Source organism: Rosa chinensis, chromosome 2, assembly GCF_002994745.2.
Source record: "Rosa chinensis cultivar Old Blush chromosome 2, RchiOBHm-V2, whole genome shotgun sequence".
In the NCBI taxonomy this organism is placed as follows: Eukaryota; Viridiplantae; Streptophyta; class Magnoliopsida; order Rosales; family Rosaceae; genus Rosa; species Rosa chinensis.
Genome location: NC_037089.1, coordinates 65,181,141 through 65,206,244, shown reverse-complemented (window position 1 = coordinate 65,206,244; position 25,104 = coordinate 65,181,141). Strand labels below are relative to the sequence as shown.

The 25,104-nt window shown below is 37.3% G+C and overlaps 2 protein-coding genes across 2 annotated transcripts; both read left to right on the top strand.

Moving 5' to 3' along the window:
- LOC112185879 lies at positions 1 to 976 on the top strand. The gene is made up of 2 exons (XM_024324203.2): positions 1 to 567; positions 711 to 976. The coding sequence occupies exons 1-2, from the start codon at positions 7 to 9 to the stop codon at positions 855 to 857; spliced, it is 708 nt and encodes a 235-aa protein (XP_024179971.1). The 5' UTR covers positions 1 to 6; the 3' UTR covers positions 858 to 976.
- A 2,643-nt stretch (positions 977 to 3,619) lies between these two features.
- LOC112190818 (GDSL esterase/lipase 5) lies at positions 3,620 to 24,872 on the top strand. Its single transcript, XM_024330309.2, has 5 exons — positions 3,620 to 4,087; positions 4,243 to 4,364; positions 15,826 to 16,056; positions 23,379 to 23,634; positions 24,353 to 24,872. Exons 1-5 carry the CDS (start codon positions 3,805 to 3,807, stop codon positions 24,595 to 24,597), a joined length of 1,137 nt encoding a protein of 378 aa, XP_024186077.1. The 5' UTR covers positions 3,620 to 3,804; the 3' UTR covers positions 24,598 to 24,872.
- The last annotated feature ends 232 nt before the right edge of the window (positions 24,873 to 25,104 follow it).

Here is a 25,104-nt window from a genome sequence, read left to right as displayed (position 1 = left end):
TCCGCCATGGATGTCATCAGTTCATTCCGAAATTCGGAACACTCGTGTTGCCTAAAGCTTTGCCATGCATATTCTTTCAAAAGATCCTGTTTATTTCTCCTCCTCTTCCTTCTTGTGCCAGTTGTTTTTCTGGGTGTAGCTACATTGATCATAATCTTCGTCATGAAGCCCCAAAAGCCAGTTTTTTCCCTCCAAGATGTAAGTGTGGATTCGTATAAACTCAATGCCTATTCTGGTTCGACCCTGTTTGTTTCATCAGTAATCACATTGACCCTGAATGCTCAAAATCATAACAAAATTGGCATCTGGTATACTCCTTCCCACCTAGAAGCTCTTTATGATGGCCTGCCTATAGGAACAATTCAGATTCCCGGGTTTCTTCAACCTGCTCATAGTAGTAATGTGACTATGCAGACAAGGCTTTTATTTCCATGTGTGAATGCCAGCCAGATTATAGGAGAGGCTTCAATTCAAGAAGATTCCAGGAAAAATATGTTTCAGATGAAAATAGTAGGTGATGTTGGGGCTCACCTGCTGGTATTTCACATAATCCTTTTAAAGATCAAGGTTAGTAGCATAGTCAGGCACAATAAACTCTCACTCCTAACGACCTACGATATATATTGTTATGCAAGGTTTTAAATTCCTGATGATCGAGCCTATATCATTCTGTTTAGCCGTTTAATCGTAATTCCTATATATTCTTGTAGGTTGGTCTGGAGTGTGACATAAATATTGATTACGAAGAGCTGACCAACAGAAACGAAGTTCACAACACGACTGGATCTTTTCCGGCATCTTTTCCTACCAACACCCAGTCCTTGTTCATGAACTGCACATGGGCTTTGTACATGTAGAGATGAGAATTAAAATGACTGAATTGACAGCAAAGTTGAACCTTAATTTTCTATACATGTTATAATTGAAGTTTTTGAAGTGAAACACAGACTGATCAATCAATCCATAATATCCCCGCATTTTCTAGTGACTGGCTAATTGTGTCGTAGAATAACAGAACAGAGTTGTTCAAATCTAGATAGCACCTAATCAACAACTATGAATTCGTGAGACCAAGCAAGTTCCAGATTCATGTTATTTGATGGAAATTGTTTACCAATTAGGTAAGACTCGTAGTTTTGTGCGTGGCTTTTCTGGTATGAATTGACAACACTCAATCACATCACATTAAGTGAACACAAAAGTTTCTCTATAGGTAGGACGGTTCAAGTTAAGCCTCCATTCTATGAATTGCATTACAGTCATTACTTCACTTTCCTATGCTTCAAGATATCATCAACTTTTTGTTGTTTGGTCGGTGAAAGTAATGTTCAACTAATTAATTACGCATGTCTCTAATCAGAAGCTTTGCCAACACGCAATAGTTAATTAGACGTTTCTCCATCTATCTATAAAATTAATTAATAATACCAACAATAACACGAGAGTTTAGAGATAAAATAAATTATTACTAACTAAGTTTACCATTTACATGAAAAAAGTCTTCACCTCATCACAAAAGAAAATTAAACTAAATTGTAAACTGAAATCAGGCTTAAAAAGAGATTAGGAAGATTACTCATTAGAATTTTCAATAGATCAAGATAATAGATCTCAAACTGATGAAAGATAAAGTCTTGATTACTCTGAGGAATAAAATTTTTAGTGCAAGCTTAAAGAAGTACTCAAGGTTTTAATTTGAGAACACATGAATGCAATCCGTTTCATTATCTCTAAAAGATCGATCAGGAACTATAAAGCCTTGAAATAACTCATATAACTGGTCCGTGGAACCATATTTGTCTTTAAATGTATGAATGATACAGGCATACAGCACATCTTTATGTAAAACGAAATGATAGCTAGCTTAACTAGCTCACTAGTTGTTTAGAAAAGATTGGAAATCTAGATCAAAGCCACGACTCATTGTATATTAAACAGACTTTTTAAGTAAACTAGGCTATTTAAATTAGGATCGTGTAGTAGTATTATATATATATATATATATATATATATATATTTCTTTCACTTGTTCTATTCTAGATCTTTTAACACTAAGTCAAATCTCCATGTGTCTCAATTATCAAAATGCAAATCACGATTGCTATTATATTACTCAATTACAAAGTTGTTTATCACAAATGGGGAAATATGTCATCTCATAACTAAACCTTTTAAGTTCTTTTTCCCTATATTCTTTTGGTACGAGTTCTTTCAGCCTTTCACATGATGCAACGAAGAAGATTTTGGGCTGGCCGGTAACTACTCTATGGCCTTCATTTGTGATTTTGTTCAAAGATTAATAATGACATGCAAGACTCCCTTTACACATCTCAAAAAGGTGATAGCTAGGGTCACCTTGAGCACTTCGCCATTAGCTTAAAGCCTAAAAGCTCGATTCGTATACTGCCATGTTTTAGGCAGCGAGCTAGTGGAATGAACACACAAAATATATAAAACGAGTATAATGTGAAAAATATAAAAGAAATAAAACAAGATCTTAGATTTGATCATTTGAAGATTTTAATCTCTAATGTCTGTATTCGTGCATATTAGAGTTCTCATTTTTAAAAATGGATTCAAACCTTCTAACTATGTCACCACCTTAACTTCACTTTTACTGGCATACATACAATCATTGTATTTGTGTCTCAACCTAGTGCATATTTGAGATGCCATCCCAGATAGGGGTTAAATTTTTTTTACCTAGTGGACCAATATGTTAGGAGGTTGAGTGTATCAACCTTAGAGGAGATTCTGAGTTCAAAATTTACCCTAGTTTAACCACCTATTGCATCTTTGAGTTGTCATTTCTCAAGAATCGTGACTCCACCTTGGACGACGTGTCTCAATTGGACATGGTCTCAAATCCACTGCTATGCAAGTTGCAACAAAAAGACTCTTCTTGTGATTTCACACAACACTAACATTCTGTCTCTACTACCATCTTAGATGAAGATAGGTATAGTATCACGTAAATGATTTTCCATACCAAATAATCAAAAAAAAAAAAAAACCAAATAATCTGATGTATAAAGCATTAAAACCAGAGAGTAATGTCTAGCTAACGTCTATCTGACGTGTGAAGTAGCCAAATTCTCGTGCACCATAAAAACCACATGAGATGGGAGTTAATAGGGTCAACTCTAGCTATTGCTTAGGATCAAAGTTTGATTTTTTTTGTTTTTATTTTTGTTTCTTTTTATTTTTATATTTGTATTGTTATAGAGAAACTGACTACTCTTAATCTCTAGGGGACAACAGTACAACTCAACACGTTCACACCCCCAGCAACCCGCCAATAGTGCATGTATTTTCTTCTGGCATTTGCTTGTCAAAATTTTGTAGTCATTCCATAAAACCCAAAAAAATGTTCCAAAAAAATGTTGAATTCGGGAAAAATACATATACAAAACTACAAAAGTTTCTTTTGGCATTAGAAAAAACAATTTTTGGTTCGAAGTTCAACACCAAATATAAGTTTCAGCCAAATTTTTTTGACAAATGCGGATTTTTCTAATTCTGAAATTATTTTGACTTTTTGCAACTCATGTGGTTGGCAAAGTCTTTCTTATTCGTATAATTGATAGGATCAGATTGGTTTCATATTACTTGAGAATTCGATTGAGAATAAATAAACCCTTTAGAATTCATTTAGAGCAGACTAATTAACTTGTCCAACACTATGCATTTCATTTCCAAAAACACATGATGTTTATACTCGGCTATTGTTTTGTTCATTCCATTCCAAGTAAATAGAAACAAAGTTTCTGTGCCTGTGGGTCAGATATAAATTTGACAATACATATGGCAAGGCAAAGCTTTGTCTACCTCCTTTTCTTTCTTCATGTACTACTAATATTTTCAAGTAGTTGCTTTGGATTAAGCAAATCCCAGCATTCAGAGAAGCCTCATCATCATCATGAAGTTGCTTTCTTCATCTTCGGAGACTCTTACTTGGATGCAGGCAACAACAACTACATCAACACTTCAACTCTTGACCAGGCCAATTTCAGGCCTTATGGAGAGACCTACTTCAAGTTCCCAACTGGAAGATTCTCCGACGGGCGGTTGATGTCGGACTTTATTGGTGAGATTTGCAAATCTTTCTTAATGTTGTCCTTGGTTGTACAAATCCACTTTTGGTTAGCTAACTTATATCTTGTCTGCTTGATTGTAACTAATCATGATGTCTGATTCTGCATATTATAATCATATATACAACATTATCACAACGTACTACAGCCGAGTATGCTCACCTGCCATTGATTCCGCCGTTTCTGCAACCGGGGTTTCGCCAGTATTCCGGCGGAGCGAATTTTGCATCTTCTGGAGCTGGTGCTCTGGTTGAGACGTTTCAAGGCTCGGTACGCATATGTTTTCACATTCGGGAATATGAAATTACAATGATTGAGTTTGGTATATGATCGACTATATATGGTTATTGTAGCTAGCTATTGATCGTAGAGAAAATCACGTATAGAGTGGGGTGACATTTCAAGATGTTTACCTTTCTTTTATAGGGTGAATGGGTGACCGAATGCACCCAAGTTTGTATTAAAAAACATGAATCAAGTACGTCTTAGATATAACTATTGTAGCACAGCTCCATCATGCAGCATGGTATAATAGACCACTGATGAAATGACACACAGCTGCTTAAGATATATAAAATTTATAGGTCTCAATATAATAATTAACAGTCATGTTCACATGCTCAATGATTTCTCAGGTATGGTTAAGAAATCTAGTTGTGTTTAGGTAAATTCTTCGGTTAAAATTTATTTATTGTTAGAATTTAACAATAAGTTTATTCATAAATCTATTAATTCATGTTAAATGTTTACATATAGAGGATTTCATTATCAATTAGTTATATTGTGTTAACATAATAGAATTTTTTTACCTGCTAACTTTATCTAAATTAGTACTAGGTGTACCAATTTGTTTACTAATTTAGTAAAACTAATTTGCATAAAAATGACACAATTTGATATATCAGCCGTTAATCACTTAGACTTTTAGGTCTAGCTCACAGTTTTTTTGTTTCCAAAGAATATGTATAAAGCGAAAGTGTATAGAGCCAAAATATTTGGTAAGTTCTTGGTGTCCAGAGAATATCATATATATTTTAGGATTAATTTCAGTTTACCCCCCTGAGGTTAGGGGTCGTCATCATGTTAGTCCCTCGAGTTTCAATTTAATCAGTAACACCCTTATACTCTCCAAATTCATCAGCCGTGTCCAATTTCTACTATTCCGTCCAATTTGGACCGTTAAGTCTGACTTTTGAGGGTTAAAATTGTCATTTCAAGACAAAAAAAATAAAAAAATAAAAACAAAAAAAAATTGTTTTTTTTTTTTTTGCATTTTTTGTCTTTTTTTTTCCATTTTTTTTATTTTCTTGTTTTTTTTTCTTAGCTTATTATTATTATTATTATTATTTTATTTATTTATTTTGTCTTCAACTTATACACCACAAGTTATAATAGGTTTATAAAAAAAAAAAAAAAAAACTCTAGGTGGTCAACAAGCCGCTCGCTGGTCTACGGTATTTATAATATATCTCCGATAAAGCAAAGAATTTTAGGATATATCTGTAAAATATAATAGGTTTATAAAGTGAAGAATTTTAGGATATATCCCCAATAAAGTGAAGAAATATCTATAAAATATGATTAAAAAAATAAATACATATATTTCTTCACTTTATTGGGGATATATTCTAAAATTCTTCACTTTATTGTGATATATCTCCGATAAAGCGAAATTTTTTATATTTTAAACCTATTATAGGGTTTTGATGCGCTCAAAGCAAGCGCACAATTTAACCCTGAAATGTCGTTAGTAGTATAAGCAAATAGGGATCGTTCTATTCCGGGGATTGAGGGTACACCTGTCATTGTGAAACAAATAAAGAAAAGTATTATTTACAAAAATAAAATAAAGAATATAAATATATACAATTGTATAAACAAATAAAGAATTAAAATAATAAAGTATTATTTACAAAAATAAAATAAAGAATAGAAATATATACAAGTAACAAAATAAAAAGGGGGGGGGTTTAAGAATTATAGAATTGAAAATTAAGATAAATAAAATAAAGAAAATGTAAAAACATATATACAAGGGTGGAACGTAAGGAACAAAGATCAAAATCAATTCCATGTAATCAAATTCGATTCAAACCCTATAATTGTTCTTCCAAGTCATGAGAGAGGAGTTGATCATGTGAAACATTCGAAAGAAAATGATTTCCCATATTTTACTTTTCAATGCTAATTAACCTAAGCGAAAGCACCTAGATTAATCCTATCAAACATGCAATCAAGCCCTAGAAAGCTAGTCAATCATGACATGTTCAACGCATTAGACATAGAGAAAGGCTATCAACTCAAGTGTACAACTTAGTTATGGAAAAGTCCACCTAATTGCAATCCTCTTCAATTAAATTCGATTCTTGTCCAGAACCTTTACTACTTTTGATTCAAGTTACACAAAACGAAAAGTCGATTTCATGTTCTTAAACCTAGCACCAATTACATGCAAATCCTATAAGTGTCGACCCAAATAAGATAAACATATAAAAGTTTTCTGTAAAGCAAATTTAATCGAACAAACTCACATAAGCAACTTAGAATCACAATTATAGAATTCGAAAACTTTATTTAAACATAGAAATTGGGCTTAAACTTTGCCCTAAACATTATTGTTAACTAGAAACAAGTTCATACGAAATCAAACAAGGAAACCAAAAAGGTTACAAGGAAAAGGAACGAATTACACCATGAGTGGAGATGGAGATGGAGAGTTAGATGGTTGGATCTTGAATCTTGGAAGCAAGCCTTCAAGGTGGATGATGGAGGATATGATCTTCACGGCTCCTTCTTCTTCTTCCTCTCCTTGCTTGAAAATGCAGAAACTTAAAACTAGAGAATGGAGAGAAAAATGAAAAGGAAATGGAGAGACAAAGAAGATGAGATGGATGAAGGAATTGGTGGGAAAATGGAAAGGAAATGGAGAGACAAAGAAGATGGAATGGATGAAGGAATTGGTATTTTGAGAGTGAGAGGAGAAGTGTATTTATAGCACAAAAAATGATGAATGGAGGGTGGAGATGAACATAAATGAAGGGCTAGATATGTTAGACAAATTTGTAAAAAATATCTTCCCACTTGTTTATCACTTGTTCAACTTGAATTGATTTTCCTCCTCAAGATTTTCCACTTGGTTGCAACTTTGATTTTCCTCCTCAAGATTTTCCACTTGGTTGCAACTTTGATTTTCCTCCTCAAGATTCTCCACTTAGTTGCAACTTTGATTTTCCTCCTCAAGATTTTCCACTTAGTTGCAACTTTGATTTTCCTCCTCAAGATTTTCCACTTGGTTGCAACTTTGATTTTCCTCCTCAAGATTTTCCACTTGCTTGGAGGTCCTAAAAATAGAAACTAATAAGAAAAATAGAAACTTTCTTAAAATGAAAAATGGCAACTTACTAAAAATGATAAATAGAAACTTTCTACAAATAGGAACTTTCCCAATCAAAGAATGAAAACTTTCCTAAACAGGGTTTTAATAAGGAAATAACGCAAGAAATGTAGGGAAAAACAAGTAAAACGTCGCATTAAAATGCTCCTATCAAATTCCCCCACACTTAGCTTTTGCTAGTCCCTTAGCAAAATCATACTAAGACACACACTAAGACTTAACGAAAATTAAAGACTCTACAAAAACAATGACTCTATTGCCCTTCAACTTTTTGTCTCAGAAATCTCCTACTTTCACAACATCAAGATTAGCACTCAACCAAGAATCAATATGTAGATATTCAAGAGTTAATTAAAACATATAATCCACACATACACAAGTAGGACTTGGTTGTAATAATGGTGATGGTTTCTGTTAAGCATGCTTCGAACAAGTATGATTCATATCCTCACAAGGTATATCCACTCTTTCTTCTCTCAGAATTCAAGACCATGCTTAAAAGCTTATAATCACTCAATTATATGTGAGAGAAAATATTTTGAGGCAATCAAATAGCTCACATATATAAGAAACGAAAAGCACTTTGTGAATATAATTTTTTGAAAATATCTCATGAAGGATATCAACTACTTGCACGGATGGACCCAAGCCATAGGTTCAACTCTTGTAACTCATCTCCACATCAAGGGCTGTCCCATCTTAAGGATCAAGAAGGTCTTATTAAGGGTTGTAATGGGGCCAAGGCTCAAGGTTTTAAGAAACGAAAGGTAAGGAATTTCACAAAGTGTCCTAAAAACCTAGCAGAGCTCATGTAGATGTAGAGACTTCTAGAAATCCATCAAGATATATCAAAACGTCACATCCCATAGAGGTTTTATGAAAGGGCCAAATGTCTTCATGTTGGGCCAAATCTTCACTCTAAACTTCCCTCGAACTAGTGAATTGGACAAAGACCAAAATTTCCAATAGTGGGCCTTCAATTCAAAACAAACTCCAAACTCACTAAGTATGGAGGACTAAGATCCATATACATTTTTTTTCTTTTCTTTCTTTTCATTTTCTAGCCGTACACATTTTTTTTTCTTTTTCATTTCTTTTTCACGGCTTTCACATAATTTTTTTTTTTTTTTTCATGGACAAGTCTAACCCCACACTTGAACTTTCACCTCTTCTCAATGCCAAATCTTCAAGTAAAGTCCCAAAATATAGCTCCGCTAAGTTTTTAGAACAAAGGGTAGGAGTGTAGCTATACTAAGGTTCAGGGTTAAGGATTTAAGGGTGATGAAAAAAAAGGCTTAATGTAAGCTCAAAGGGGTTTATCTAAGGGAGTCCCACGACGGGCACAAATAGGGACACATGCTTATTTAGCAATGGTGGTAATTCCTAGGTTGCCTCTATCCCTTCCAGAATCAGGGCCATGTATTGACAAACGTCTCAACAAGCACAAGAGCGAATTCTAGCATTTTCTAGTCCATCAAACTTAATCTATGGCAAGCAATCAATCAAATGAAAGAATAATGAGATCATCAAAACATCGCCAAGAAATTAAGAATATATTTTTCAATTATCACTCCAAGAAAAAGGGACATGGCTCAAATATCTCACATGGGCTTTTATGAATCAAAACTCATCCTAACATGCTCATATTCTGTACCAAGGTTACGAAATCCATATCCACTACACATGCATGCATTTTTCATATATCTCAATTAACCAAAGAATACCATTTTAAAAATCATCTCAATTTTGTGATCCTCTTTTAATCATGATTTCAGAGATATAGAATCATCCTAGACAGTTGAAAGGGCATTCTAAGACTCAAAAACAAAAACAAAAGTAACCAATTTTTTTTTTTTTTAAATTAATTTAATTTCAACACTTAGGTACGGGAACAGGGAGTCTCGATGTGCAATGGGACTGAAACAGCTACCCTTTTTCAAGACTATGTTTAATCCAATATACCTTAGTGTATCACAACATCAATTAAAAACACAAAAAACACAATCCAACACCAACTATTTTTCATTTTTTTTTTTATATACTAACTACTAAAAACACAATAAAGCAATAACCCTTCCCCCATACTTAATTCATGCATTGTCCTCAATGTATAAACAAATATAAATCATGCAAAGCATAAATCAAGCATAGAAGAGAAAGTTAACACAACGAAACCTAAAACAGCTTAAAATTCATGAAAATAAAATAGAAGGAAGAGTTCAAGAAAGCAAATCTGCGTTTGATGTCTCCTCCACAGCTACAGTTGAAATGGGTTGCCTCCCATGCAGCGCTTAATGTTTAAAGTCTTTCAGCCTAGACTTGTACCTCCATTTACTCCTTTGGAGGAGCGGTATGCGGGCGAGTGGCAGCCCTCTTGCTGGTTTCAGCCTTCGGAGGCGGGTCCTCATGTTGTGATGCAGTAGCGTCCTTGCGAGGAAACCCAGGAGGATAACTCTGCAAGTTATTGACTTCCTGAGCAAGCTTGTTTATTGCAGTGTGACAGCGGATCAAAGAGCAGTTCATCTCAGAGATGTAATCGATCATGCAATTGACTCTCCAATCTGTCACCATAATACCATCGCGGAGAGAGGAACGCAAATCATCAATCGAATCCGACAAGCTTTCCAGGGTGGCCACAGGGCGAGGAGCACGAGCAGCTGGTGATGAAGAAGACTCTCCGGGATGCAGTCTGGGAGAGCGACGAGGCAGAGGAGGGGGACTGCGGGTACGCTCACGGATAGGACGATGGTCCCATGGACGAGTAAGCCCAGCTCTAGTGGCCGCTTGACGACCTTCTTCTTCCAAAGAGAGAACACGGCGTTGATTGACGCCCCTGCGAGGGGTAACCTTGGTTCGAGCCATGAGGAAGTAGAAGGAATTTGAAACTGCACGTTTAGACAAACCTTAGTAAAATCTGGAGGAGACAAAAAAAGATGTATATATGAAGCACAAAATAGGGTAGAAATCTCAACAAACACACAGTTTGAACAAAGCTTCTCCGGGAAGGAGAAGAGTTATGATAGTTCACGGCCCAAGAAACTCCCCCACGTGTAAATATTCCTTTCTTTTCCTGGATTTATGGCATGCTTTCGGCTATAGCTTGTCAGTCACGGATCCTCGAGATTCGTTTGATTCCCCCACGCGTCCTTTCTTTTCCTTGATTCACGGCAATTAAACCTGCTTTCTGCTGTAGCTTGTCTGTCACAGCTCCTCGAGATTCATTTGGTTCCCTCACGTGTCCTCCACGCGCCAACAGCTTTTCCGTGTTTTCGGGTGACTTTAATCCAACGCGTAGATTTAATCTCAGAGATCGTCCATCCAACGGTGGAGATCCGCTCACTCGTTCTATAAATAGGTGCATTCTGAGGGAGCGACTATTCACTCCAAAAGAAAATTCTTCCGAGTTCCAGCCTTTCTCTCTCAACCCTTCAGCCTTTCTTTCGAAACTCAAATCCTTTCTTCATCAACATGGAACCACGAACTCTGCAACTAATGGAGCAACAGACCCAGCAACAAATCGAGGATGGAGGAAACAACCAAGCAGCCGGGACTAATAACCGGTGGGCTCCCACACCGCCTCAACTAAGAATCCTCAAGGGCCTTTACTATGATAAGGGTTTTAAGTACCCAACTCCAGAGCAGATTCAAGAGATCTGCCTTCATCTGAAACAGTATGGGCAGATCGAGGACAAAAACGTCTTCTTTTGGTTCCAGAACCTCAAGGCTCGTGAGAGGCAGAAGTTGAAGGAATTTCGGAACGTTCCGGTTGGTGGATCTCTCGATCTCAATTTTGGATCCACTAGTTCTACTGATGATGGTAGATCCATTGATCTAAACTTTGGGTCACGTGTCGGCTATGGTGTTGACCCATATTCCTCCTCACCCTTCAACACTAATACCAGTACTACCTCCTTTGGCACAACTGGAGGACAATCTTTCATGGAACAACGAGGAGGAGATCACCAGGAGATTGAAACCCTTCCACTATTCCCCATGCATGGTGAGGACATCTTTGGCAACATGAAGACTACTTCCGAGGGAGGTAGCGGCTATGGCGGTGACTCTCGCATTTCCCTTGAGCTCAGCCTCAACTCCTACGGAGATGCAGACATGGTTTAGTATAGAGTATTTTTATTATTATTATTATTATTATTATTATTATTTTTTTTTTTTTTTTTGTAAATAGCTGAATTTAATAAGACTGAATGAATGCAGTTTTTTTTTTATATATATAAAGGACTCAAAAAATAAAAGACAAATATAAATATATATAGGACTCAAAATGAAAGACAAAAATATTTATAGGACTCAAAATGAAAGACAGTTATATTTATAGGACTCAAAATGAAAGACAATTATATAAATCTCTTCCCCCACACTTAAATATTGCATTATCTTCAATGTAATCAATTAAAAGCATGCAATGAAATAAGTAAGCATAGATAGAAGACATTTACGAAAACAAATCCTAAAATAAAAACAATAGAGAAAAATAAAAAGAAATAGGGAAAGAGAAAGCAAATCTGATTATATTCTGAATTGGGTTGCCTCCCAAGTAGCGCTTGTATTTTACGTCTTGCAGCCAGACGGTACCTACATTAAATAAAGTTAGTAACTATAATTAACAAAGAAATACAAAATAAAAACAAGTATAACTATTAATTACAAACTACAAGTATAATTAACAAGTATATTGTACATAAGACACAAGTTAAGTACACAAGTGAGTATAAAACGTGAAAAGTATTTTTACAAGTTTAAAGTGTGAAACAACAAAATAATTTACACATATAGAGTATTCACAAGTATTTCTTTTATTATAAACATTATTGATATCGAATCAAATTCCAAGCGGTAAATCAAGTGGACGTGCGGCCCAAGTATAGTCGCCTAGACACAAACTCCCTTTCAAATCGTTGGGCAACCTTACTGAAATGGCCAGGTGGGGGAGGACGAACACGAGAGGAAAAATCCATTTTGGCATGAGCTACTCCCACATAGTGGTTTAGGCCCATTTGCAAGCACTTCTGGATTCAAAAACCCGTCATGAACGTTGTCCCCTTCCTAGACACCATTCCACATAGGCTATGCTTACTAAGATGAAAAAGTTCATAAGTGTGAAGACAGTTCAACAAGTGTTAATAAAGGCCGCCCTCAACCTTAAGGGACCTGAGCTAGGTACCAATAAGGGGTTTAGGCCAATATTAACAAAAGAGACTTCACCTATTCCTCTCAATTTACAACCTACAATTAAAATTCGTGTTCAATAATATAAATAACATCCTAGTTAATTTAAACTAAGTTTCAAACAATTTTTAAACAACAAATATATACAATAAATGACACAATTTAACAAGTGATTTTTCAATCCCCGGCAACGGCGCCAAAAATTGATGCGCTCAAAGCAAGCGCACAATTTAACCCTGAAATGTCGTTAGTAGTATAAGCAAATAGGGATCGTTCTATTCCGGGGATTGAGGGTACACCTGTCATTGTGAAACAAATAAAGAAAAGTATTATTTACAAAAATAAAATAAAGAATATAAATATATACAATTGTATAAACAAATAAAGAATTAAAATAATAAAGTATTATTTACAAAAATAAAATAAAGAATAGAAATATATACAAGTAACAAAATAAAAAGGGGGGGGGTTTAAGAATTATAGAATTGAAAATTAAGATAAATAAAATAAAGAAAATGTAAAAACATATATACAAGGGTGGAACGTAAGGAACAAAGATCAAAATCAATTCCATGTAATCAAATTCGATTCAAACCCTATAATTGTTCTTCCAAGTCATGAGAGAGGAGTTGATCATGTGAAACATTCGAAAGAAAATGATTTCCCATATTTTACTTTTCAATGCTAATTAACCTAAGCGAAAGCACCTAGATTAATCCTATCAAACATGCAATCAAGCCCTAGAAAGCTAGTCAATCATGACATGTTCAACGCATTAGACATAGAGAAAGGCTATCAACTCAAGTGTACAACTTAGTTATGGAAAAGTCCACCTAATTGCAATCCTCTTCAATTAAATTCGATTCTTGTCCAGAACCTTTACTACTTTTGATTCAAGTTACACAAAACGAAAAGTCGATTTCATGTTCTTAAACCTAGCACCAATTACATGCAAATCCTATAAGTGTCGACCCAAATAAGATAAACATATAAAAGTTTTCTGTAAAGCAAATTTAATCGAACAAACTCACATAAGCAACTTAGAATCACAATTATAGAATTCGAAAACTTTATTTAAACATAGAAATTGGGCTTAAACTTTGCCCTAAACATTATTGTTAACTAGAAACAAGTTCATACGAAATCAAACAAGGAAACCAAAAAGGTTACAAGGAAAAGGAACGAATTACACCATGAGTGGAGATGGAGATGGAGAGTTAGATGGTTGGATCTTGAATCTTGGAAGCAAGCCTTCAAGGTGGATGATGGAGGATATGATCTTCACGGCTCCTTCTTCTTCTTCCTCTCCTTGCTTGAAAATGCAGAAACTTAAAACTAGAGAATGGAGAGAAAAATGAAAAGGAAATGGAGAGACAAAGAAGATGAGATGGATGAAGGAATTGGTGGGAAAATGGAAAGGAAATGGAGAGACAAAGAAGATGGAATGGATGAAGGAATTGGTATTTTGAGAGTGAGAGGAGAAGTGTATTTATAGCACAAAAAATGATGAATGGAGGGTGGAGATGAACATAAATGAAGGGCTAGATATGTTAGACAAATTTGTAAAAAATATCTTCCCACTTGTTTATCACTTGTTCAACTTGAATTGATTTTCCTCCTCAAGATTTTCCACTTGGTTGCAACTTTGATTTTCCTCCTCAAGATTTTCCACTTGGTTGCAACTTTGATTTTCCTCCTCAAGATTTTCCACTTAGTTGCAACTTTGATTTTCCTCCTCAAGATTTTCCACTTAGTTGCAACTTTGATTTTCCTCCTCAAGATTTTCCACTTGGTTGCAACTTTGATTTTCCTCCTCAAGATTTTCCACTTGCTTGGAGGTCCTAAAAATAGAAACTAATAAGAAAAATAGAAACTTTCTTAAAATGAAAAATGGCAACTTACTAAAAATGATAAATAGAAACTTTCTACAAATAGGAACTTTCCCAATCAAAGAATGAAAACTTTCCTAAACAGGGTTTTAATAAGGAAATAACGCAAGAAATGTAGGGAAAAACAAGTAAAACGTCGCATTAAAATGCTCCTATCAGGTTTAAACCTATTTTATATTTTAAACCTATTATATTTAAACCTATTATATTTTAAACCTATATTTTAAACCTATTATAGGATATATTTTACACCTATTATATTTTATAGATTTATTTTACAAATATATCCTAAAATTTTTCGCTTTATCGGAGATATATCACAAATATCGTAGACCAGCGAGCGACTTTTTGACCACCTAGAGTATTTTTGTTTTTGTTTTTATAAACCTATTATAGGGTTTATTTGTAACCAGCCAGCGAAAAATTTTAGGATATATTTGTAAAATATATCTATAAAATATAATAGGTTTATAAAGTGAAGAATAATAGGATATATCCCCAATAAAGTGAAGAAATATTTGTAAAATATAATTAAATACAGATATTTCTTCACTTTATTGGGGATATATCCTAAAATTCTTCGCTCGCTGGTTTACGATATTTGTGGAACATCTCCGATAAAGCGAAGAATTTTAGGATATATCCCCAATAAAATGAAGATATATGTATTTATTTTTTTAATCATATTTTATAGATATTTCTTCACTTTATTGGGGATATATCCTAAAATTCGTTGCTTTATCGGAGATATATCACAAATATCGTAGACCAGCGAGCTGCTTTTTGACCACCTAGAGTTTTTGTTTTTGTTTTTATAAACCTATTATAACTTGTGGTGTATAGGTTGAAGGCAAAATTATTTTAAAAAAAAAAAATAATAATAATAATAATAATAAGCGAAGAAAAAGAAAAGAAAAATGAAAGAAAAAAAACAGAAAAAAAATGCAAAAAAATAAAAACGAAAAAAGAAAAAAAATTCTTTTTGTTTTTTGTTTTTTTTTTGTCTTGAAATGACCATTTTAGCCCTCAAAAGTCAAACTTAACGGTCAAAATTGGACGGAATAGTAGAAATTGGACACGGGTGATGAATTTGGAGAGTACAAGGGTGTTACTGATTAAATTGAAACTCGAGGGACTAACATGATGACGACCCCTAACTTCAGGGGGGTAAACTGAAATTAATCCTATATTTTAATTAACTTGAAAAGTGCAAAAGACTAGCTTGCATGTACATGGACCACTTCATATTCTCCTTTGGCAGGTGATTGATCTGAAAACACAACTAAGAAATTACAAGAAGGTAGAGACCTGGTTCAGACACAAGTTGGGCGATGCTGAAGCCAAAATGGCACTGTCAAGAGCCGTCTACTTGTTTAACATCGGAACCAACGATTACATGAGCCCTTTCTTGATCGACTCCCCCATTTTCAAGTCCCACTCTCACTCAGAATACGTTGGAATGGTCATTGGCAATTTGACAACCATCATCCAAGTATGAATCACTATTTTACTATATTTTATAGAGTAATCTTTTCTTGTCAAATAACATGATATGTTGTTATTCTGACTCTTTGTTTATAGTTACTTATGATTCTAATGTGATCGGAGACTAAAAACTAGTATGTGTTTCAGAGAAACTGAAGAGTGAATTGGTGAGTCTTCTTCTCATATTGAGGGGGTTTATATAGGGTTACAAAGTAGTGTAAATTTGCCCTACATACATTAGTATATTTGCTACACAATTTCTCTACCTCTCAATGTGCATTCCATACAAACCACACATTCTCCACTTCTTAAGTGCATACTCCATGATATAGACATTTTACCTATTTACTACAACACTCCCCCTTGGATATATCATGTCAGTAGTATTGTCTTGGAGGTGCGCTTCTAATTTGCCTCGTTAAAAACCTTGCCAAGTAATAAAACCCTGTGGGAAAAACAACCTTGGTCGAAGGAGAAAAAGAGCACAACGCGCGTTGAGTGTGGAGTTTGTTTCTGGATAACATGGTGCTTCTCTTGTTGCCTCATTAAAAACCTTGCCGAGTAACAAAAACCCAGTGGGATAAAAATAACCTCGGTCGAAAGGGAAAAAGAGCACAACACACCCTTCACGCTTTTGAGACGAACATGTAGACATCTCCCCCTGATGTCTGTGCCTCCCCCTGATGACAACGATCATGGGAGTTCAGATAATTTCCGCAAGCCAATTCTTGCCACATGTTTCTCGAACGTGGATTTAGGCAATGACTTAGTGAACAAGTCTGCCACATTGTCCTCAGATCGAACCTGGTTCACTTTGATCTTGAGGAGCTTCTGTTGTTGCTGATTGTAGAAGAATTTGGGCGATATGTGCTTGGTGTTGTCGCCTTTGATGTAACCTTGCTTCATTTGTTCAATGCAAGCAGCATTATCTTCATAAATGCTCGTTGGCTCATCTGTGGTAGACTTCAAACCACAATTGCTTCGAACATGCGTAACTATGGATCGAAGCCATATACATTCACGAACTGCTTCGTGAAGAGCAATAATCTCTGCATGATTTGAAGAGGTAGCGACTAGGGTCTGCTTTGTAGACCTCCAAGATATCGCGGTTTTTCCCATGGTGAAAACATAACCAGTTTGGGAGCGACCTTTGTGTGGGTCAGAGAGGTACCCAGCATCAGCAAAACCTTCCAAAACACTTATATCGTTTTGGGATGGGGAGAGGGAACGCAATCCACCATGTGTGGCGTTCCTGACACTTGATGGGTCCGAATCCATCTTCTTTCTGTAGGGATAGAACAAGCCCATATCGATCGTACTACTTAGGTATCGAAAGATATCTTTAACACCAGTCCAATGGCGTCGTGTTGGCGCAGAGCTATATCTAGCTAGCAAGTTCACAGCGAATGAGATGTCTGGTCTCGTGCATTGTGCTAAGTACAATAATGCACCTATTGCACTTAGGTAGGGCACTTCTGCCTCTAGCACTTCTTCATCGTCATCTTTTGGACGAAATGGATCATTCTTTGGATCAAGACTACGGACGACCATTGGGGTGCTTGAAGGCTTAATTTTGTCAGTGTTGAAACGCCTAAGCATCTTTTGGGTATAAGCTGATTGATGAATCAGGATACCATCTCTACGGTGCTCAAGTTCTAAACCGAGGCAAAACCGTGTTTTCCCAAGATCTTTCATCTCAAACTCGGATTTCAAGTGTTCAGCGGTTTCCCTTAACTCTTTAAGGGTGCCAATTATGTTCATGTCATCGACATAAACCGCTACTATTGAAAATCCGGAACTTGTCCTTTTTATGAACACACATGGGCATAGTTCGTTATTGACATATCCCTTACCAATCAAGTAGTCACTTAGACGGTTATACCACATCCGTCCGGATTGTTTTAATCCATATAGTGAGCGTTTCAATCTAATTGCAAACGCGCTCCGTGGATTAGAGCCACTTGATTTGGGTAGTTGAATTCCATCTGGAATATTCATGTATATCTCCGTATCTAGATCCCCATATAGATATGCAGTAACCACATCCATAAGCTGCATGTTCAGTTTTTCGGAAACTACCAAACTGACAAGGTAGCGGAACGTAATAACGTCCATTACGGGAGAGTAGGTCTCCTCGTAGTCGATTCCAGGGCGTTGTGAGAAGCCTTGCGCCACGAGACGAGCTTTGTATCTTACAATCTCGTTTTTCTCATTACGCTTTCTAACGAATACCCATTTGTGACCAACTGGTTTGGTGTTGGGTGGTATTGGTACAATTTTGCCAAATACCTTTCTTTTCGTTAGAGAATCAAGTTCTGCCTGGATCGCATCTTTCCATTTTGGCCAATCAGCTCTACGTTGACATTCATCAACGGAGCGTGGTTCGATGTCATCGGTCTCAATAATCTCACGCGCCACTGAATACGCGAATACATCATCAATGATGATGGAGTTTCTTTCCCACGTCCCATGTACACTAGTGTAATTTACAGAGATCTCTATGTTCTCATGGATAGGTTCTGACACTGAGGCGTCCCCCAATGATGTCTCTTGGACATAACCATAATCCGGAACATTCTCATGGGACGGATTTTGAGTATCGATGATCAAAGGATTTATTTGTGCCTCATTCGCTCTTTTTCTAGGGCGAGTATCCTTCGAACCAATCGGTCTACCGCGCTTCCTTGCGGGACCTGCAGCCATAGATGCCACATTATTGCCATGTTGAGCAATGGTGCCATCTCCTGGCGTTATAGGAGTGGCGTTATGTCCATTATTCGGGACATCAATCCTTGCAGGCACGTTTGCAGCAGGTATGTGTGATCTCGTCACTTTAGCAATATCAGAAAACGCATCAGGCAGAGTGTCTGCTACGTTCTGGAGCTCGATTATTTTTCTCACTTCAAGTTCGGACTGTGCGGTATGGGGATCGAGATGAGACATAGTGGGGACAGACCACGACAATTCCTGTCGTTCCTGTTGAACATTTGTGTTCTTATCTCCCCCTAATGATGGGAAAACTGTCTCATCAAAGTGACAATCCGCAAATCTAGCGGTAAAGAGATCGCCTGTCAAGGGTTCAAGATAGCGGACGATAGTTGGAGATTCATATCCAACATAAATGCTCATTCGTCGTTGTGGACCCATCTTAGTACGCTGTGGCGGCGTAATAGGCACATAAATAGTACACCCAAAAATGCGTAAGTGCGAGATATTAGGCTCGTACCCAGTCACTAGCTGTAACGCAGAGTAAGATTGGGTTGCAGTGGGTCGTAGACGAATTAGCGTCGCTGCATGTAATATTGCATATCCCCAAGCAGAAACAGGAAGATTAGTGTGCATTACCAATGTCCGTGCTATCATTTGTAGTCGTTTGATAGCAGCTTCTGCGAGACCATTTTGGGTATGAACATGGGGAACTGGATGTTCTACATCAATCCCCAGTGACATGCAATAGTCATCGAATGTTTTCGATGTAAACTCCCCAGCATTATCAAGTCGAATTGACTTAATTGGATGGTCAGGGTAGTGAGCCCGTAGACGGATAATCTGGGCGAGGAGTTTAGCATAAGTAGCATTTCGAGTGGACAACAGCGCGACATGTGACCAGCGTGTCGACGCATCAACCAATACCATAAAGTATTTGAAAGGTCCGCATGATGGTTGAATTGGTCCACAGATATCCCCTTGGATTCTCTGTAAGAACGGAATGAGTATTTTAGGATCCTTTGCGTAGGATGGTCTCGGTCCTAATTTCCCGAAGGAACAGGCTTTGCAAAATGAGCGAGGGGCCTTAGAAGCAACCAATGAGGATTTTGGTTGGGCCTGAGCGTCTGTAACGCTATTAGAAGCAAAATGTGTGACTACATCTCCTTCTATGGCATTGTAGCCATTTGGAGGAACAATCATGGCGTTATGCTCATGGTTGGTGTCATCACATGGGACTTGGCCAACCTTATGGCGCCCCAAGACGGCTGCAGCACCAGATGCTGCAATTGTTGCGGTCTTGTTAAGTCCAGGAATCAATTCTCGATTCTTGCTTCTTCTCACTCTGAAGAATGGATGTCCGTGTGAAGTCTTTAGTATACGGAGCATCATATCACGACCTGGGTGCCCTAGTCGGTCATGCCAAAGCCAATATGTGTCAGAATCCAAGAGATCTTCTCTTATGACATTATTGGATTCAATTGGTCGAATTGTAGTGACATAAAGTCCACTAGATTGACACATAAGTTTCTCTAAGATGCGCTTTCGTCCGCAATCATTAGAGGTAATGCAAAGGAACTCTTTTCCGTTCTCAGTATGTGTTTCCGCATGGAATCCGTTGGCTCTTAAATCTTTAAAGCTCAATAAGGTTCGATTTGCCTTAGGAGCATAGAGAGCTTCAGTGACTTTAATCAAGGTGCCATTTGGCAATAGGAATTGGGCCATTCCATGTCCTTGAACTAAACCTGATGGCCCAGCCATCGTAGTCATAGTGGAATATGTAGGCAACATCTCCAAGAATAATTGCCTATGCCGTAGAATGGTGTGCGTAGTCGCACTATCAGCGAGACATTGTAGTTCATCCATTCCTTAAGAGAAAAGCTCGTAATTAAAAAGGAGTCATAAAGGAAAGAACTCAACTTTTATTAATAAGCCAAACGGAATTACATCATCATTTATTTCATCAAAGAAAGCGTAATCCAATAAACTTAGTTAATGCAAAGCAATGGTAGTCGTCTAACTTCTTTCGGTAATTCCAATGCAAAGGTGACCAGGTGAGTAGAGAGATGTTGGTGGAGCAAAGGCTCGCTTAAGTACCAATTATCTCAAAACCTTCCTAGACATCACAATTACATTGAGTACGCCTACTTTTGAAGAAAGATTAATCCCATTGGCATCTACTATAGGATAATGTGGCGATTGCCTACATCTCTTGGAAAATGAAAGACTTAATCAAAATCGCCAGTTTCTGGGTTTTGATTTTTGTCGTCTTCCACCCTTAGATCGAGATTGCCATCTTGATCTTCTTGTTCCATGTAATTTGCCTCCCTTGCTTCACGATACATTTTGTACGCGTTTGCAACATTCTGGGATGCTTTACATGCCCTTGCCCAATGTCCAGGTAGTCCACATCGGAGACAAGCATCATTATGGTCAGGTTCCCTTGATCGAGGTGCTTTAGGAGCACTTTGAAAACGGTTGTTTCCATTGGTGGTGTTATCACCATAACCGGAGGCTTGGCCTCGCTCTCTCTTCACACGTTTACCTCCACGGTTCCGTTCACGCCTATCTTGGCGGTTTCCTTCCTCTTTAGGGCGAGAATATGGACCTGAACGTCCATAATTATCCCTTCTTTTAGGGTTTCGCTCCTTGCGTCCTCCCTTGGAGGTGCGACTATAATTAGACTCCGGAATTGACTTGGTTCCCACGGGTCTAGAGTTATAGTTCTTCACAAGTATGTTGTCGTGCTTTTCAGCTACGTTCATGACACCAATTAGCTCATGAAATCTTGTGATGCTTCTAGCATTGATATCAATTCGATAGTTTTTAGCTATCATTAATGCAGAGACAGGGAAGGTAGAGAGAGTTTTCTCGATCAACATCGTATCAGTGATTTGATGTCCACAGAATTCCATCATAGACTTGATACGAAGTGCTTCCGAATTGTAGTCAAGAACTGTCTTGAAATCACAGAAGCGGAGGCTTTGCCATCTCTCTTCTAAGTCGGGAAGCAGGGAATCACGGACGTTGCCAAAACGCTGCTCGAGTTCTACCCATAGCTTTCTTGGGTCTTCCTCATTGAGGTACTCATTTTGGAGCGCGTCATTCATGTGCCTTGTCATGAGAATGATGGCTTTTGCTTCATTAGCCTCTCTCTTCGCTCTATTTGCTTCAAAAGCAAGAGCTTGTTGAGGAGTAAGCACGTCCTGACTCGGCTCTTGGATCGTACTCAGGATCCCATCAGCCTTAAGATGCTGGCGCATATCACGGATCCACCTGTGGTATCCTGCGCCTGTTGTCCCTAGTGGGTTGAAGCTCAACTTGTTCAGGTTACTCATCCTGAAGAACAACAAGAAAATAGGGTTAGTTTCGGAGCGAAAAAGGCTACCACGAAAAACTATAAACTTTCTGAGCGTAATCGCTTTCAAGAAATTAGGGATTTTCTGAGCGTAGTCGCTTCCAAGAAAATCTTGATTCCAAGAGGGGTTTTGGATTAAATCGAAACAATGATGTATGTGGTCGATTGTTTTCTTCTCAACAAACTCTAAGTTTGGAGGACTCTACAAGCTCCAAGCTTGGAGTGAGCACGAACCCCCACAGTTCGGCCTTTTTGGTCTCCCCTATGAAGAAGAAAGGGGGGTAGAATAAGGGATGTTGGAAGTCCCCGTGAAAAGAAGAGAAAAGTAATAAAAACTTCAAAAACGGGAACTTTTAGAAAAGTTTAACTTAAGAATTGACCGGAAAAAGTGTCCGAAAAGTGGCCGGAAAAGTTGCCGGAAAGTGGCCGGAAAAGTTGCCGGAAAAGTGACCGGAAAAGTTGCCGGAAAATGTCTCGGCAGATCTGTCGGCAGGTGCTCGGCAGGTGCTCGGCAGGCTGTCGGCAGGTGCTCGGCAGGGGTCTCGGCAGCTGTCGGCAGGTGCTCGGCAGGTCTCGGCAGGTGGTGTGCAGGGGGGTATGCAGGGGCTGTCGGCAGCACTTCGGCAGGGGCTCGGCAGCACTCGGCAGGGGGTCTGCAGGGGGTAGGCAGGGGCTGTCGGCAGCACTTCGGCAGGGGCTCGGCAGCACTCGGCAGGGGCTCGGCAGCACTCGGACAGCGGTTCAGAACTTCCGGCAGCCGGTTCGGCAGGTTTCCGGCCGGTTCTGGGGGTTCTGAAACCGGTTCTGAGCTTCTGGGATCAAGGGCTTTGATATGTGATAGGATTTGGGGGTTTCTTGTAAGGTTGGTAAAAATGACCTAGTTCGGATCATGAACTTTCACTACTCTAATCGATTTCGATTCTAATTCTAGAGCAATATCGTGCTGATAACGTGTTTCAGAGAAACTGAAGAGTGAATTGGTGAGTCTTCTTCTCATATTGAGGGGGTTTATATAGGGTTACAAAGTAGTGTAAATTTGCCCTACATACATTAGTATATTTGCTACACAATTTCTCTACCTCTCAATGTGCATTCCATACAAACCACACATTCTCCACTTCTTAAGTGCATACTCCATGATATAGACATTTTACCTATTTACTACAACAGTATGACAATAATATAACATTTTTCAAATTGTTGATAAGAGAATATTTCTAAAAATTTTATGTTATTTAAACTGACTGGTAAAGCTAATTTGGCAGGAGATTTATGCAGGAGGGGGTCGAAAATTTGGGTTCATCAACTTGTTGAGATTAGGTTGTCTTCCGGGCTTGAGAATAATCAAACAAGAAAACAATGGGAGCTGCTTAGAAGAAGTTTCATCACTTGCCAGATTACATAACCAAGCTCTCTCCAAAGTTCTCAGGAAACTAGGAAGTCAGTTGAAGGGTTTTAAATATTCACTCTACGACTTGAACCACAACTTTAGACAGAGAACCAGACATCCTTCTAAATATGGTACGCACCCGATGTACAGTAATCACGTACCAATTAATTATCAAATAATTAATAACTGTCAATTCTATCTTGTTCCATGGAGACTTAGTGTGGCATCAGATAATTATATGTTTCATGTTTCTCAAATGTAATTTCGTTGATTCTCATATATTCTGAGAAAAAAATCAAGTTGCAGATGCTTTAGCAAACGTTGGTTTAACTTCTTCAGGTTTGGTTTATTGGGACTCAATTCCCCAATCCTTATAGACCTTTGTCATTGGGATAAACTTGGCTTACTTCATTTTTGTTTTCTTCACCGAGCTTCTTTCACTGCTAAAAAAAAAACAAAAAAACGTTTCTATTGCCAAAAAAAAGAAAGAAAGAAGTCCTGGCATGGCTTTACGCGAATTTAGCATTAGGGATAGTCACTTTCTATAGAATGCACACATGATAATGCAGTTTTTTATTTATTTTATGAGGTGCAAATCTATTTTCTTCATAGTGTATGCCTAGAGGAATACTATCTACATTTTTCTTCTACATCTCTCATGTTACATTCTATTTTCATGATCGGAATACTTTTGAACATTATCTTTACAAAAAATCAAATCAAAAATTGCTTTACCATCTTAACTTTTTATTAGATTTTAAATTTGGTGGTTAATTAAGATGATTAATCGTGAATTCGTGATCTGGATAAATTTAATTAATGGATATATTGTGTGTACATATGATGAAGGTTTTAAAGAAGGAAAATCAGCATGCTGCGGAACAGGTCAGTTTCGAGGGGTGTTCAGCTGTGGAGGGAAAAGAATCGTGAAGGAGTTTGAGTTGTGCGAAAACCCTAATGAATATCTGTTTTGGGACTCTTTCCATCTGACTGAAAAAGTTTATAGCCAATTGGCTTATCAAATGTGGAGTGGGGAAGATGACTCTAAGCCCTTGGGTCTATACAATCTGAAGGATCTCTTCAGAGATTTATAGATATAAATAGTGTTTTATATACTTTTATCTGGTGACTTGTAAACGATTAAAGAGCTTAAAATTGAAGAATTGAAGTTATCTTACATCTGATCCCCAGTAGTGAGATATGTCTTGCAGACATTAAATAATTTAGTCCAGCTCCCAAACTTTGAAGTTCAAGGTACAAATTAATATGTTTATAGAAATAGGAATATAGTAGCAGAGCGATCAGTTCTTGCTTTCAACTGGAAGAATTGTAATCATGATTAAGACTGAATGTAGTGGAAAAATTAATTAAGCTCACCAGATTAATTTTACTATTGTTGTAGAGAATTGTAATCATGTGTTTATTATTGATAATAGGAGCCCTTATATAGGGAGTTGCAAGGTATACAAAAGGTAAGAATCCGAATACAATTGAATACCTAGAATATTTTCCTATTACAACTCTAAACCCTAGTTTGTAGAGGCACACATTATGTCAACATCCTTCAACACTCCCCCTTATTCCGCTCAAACTTGGTGATG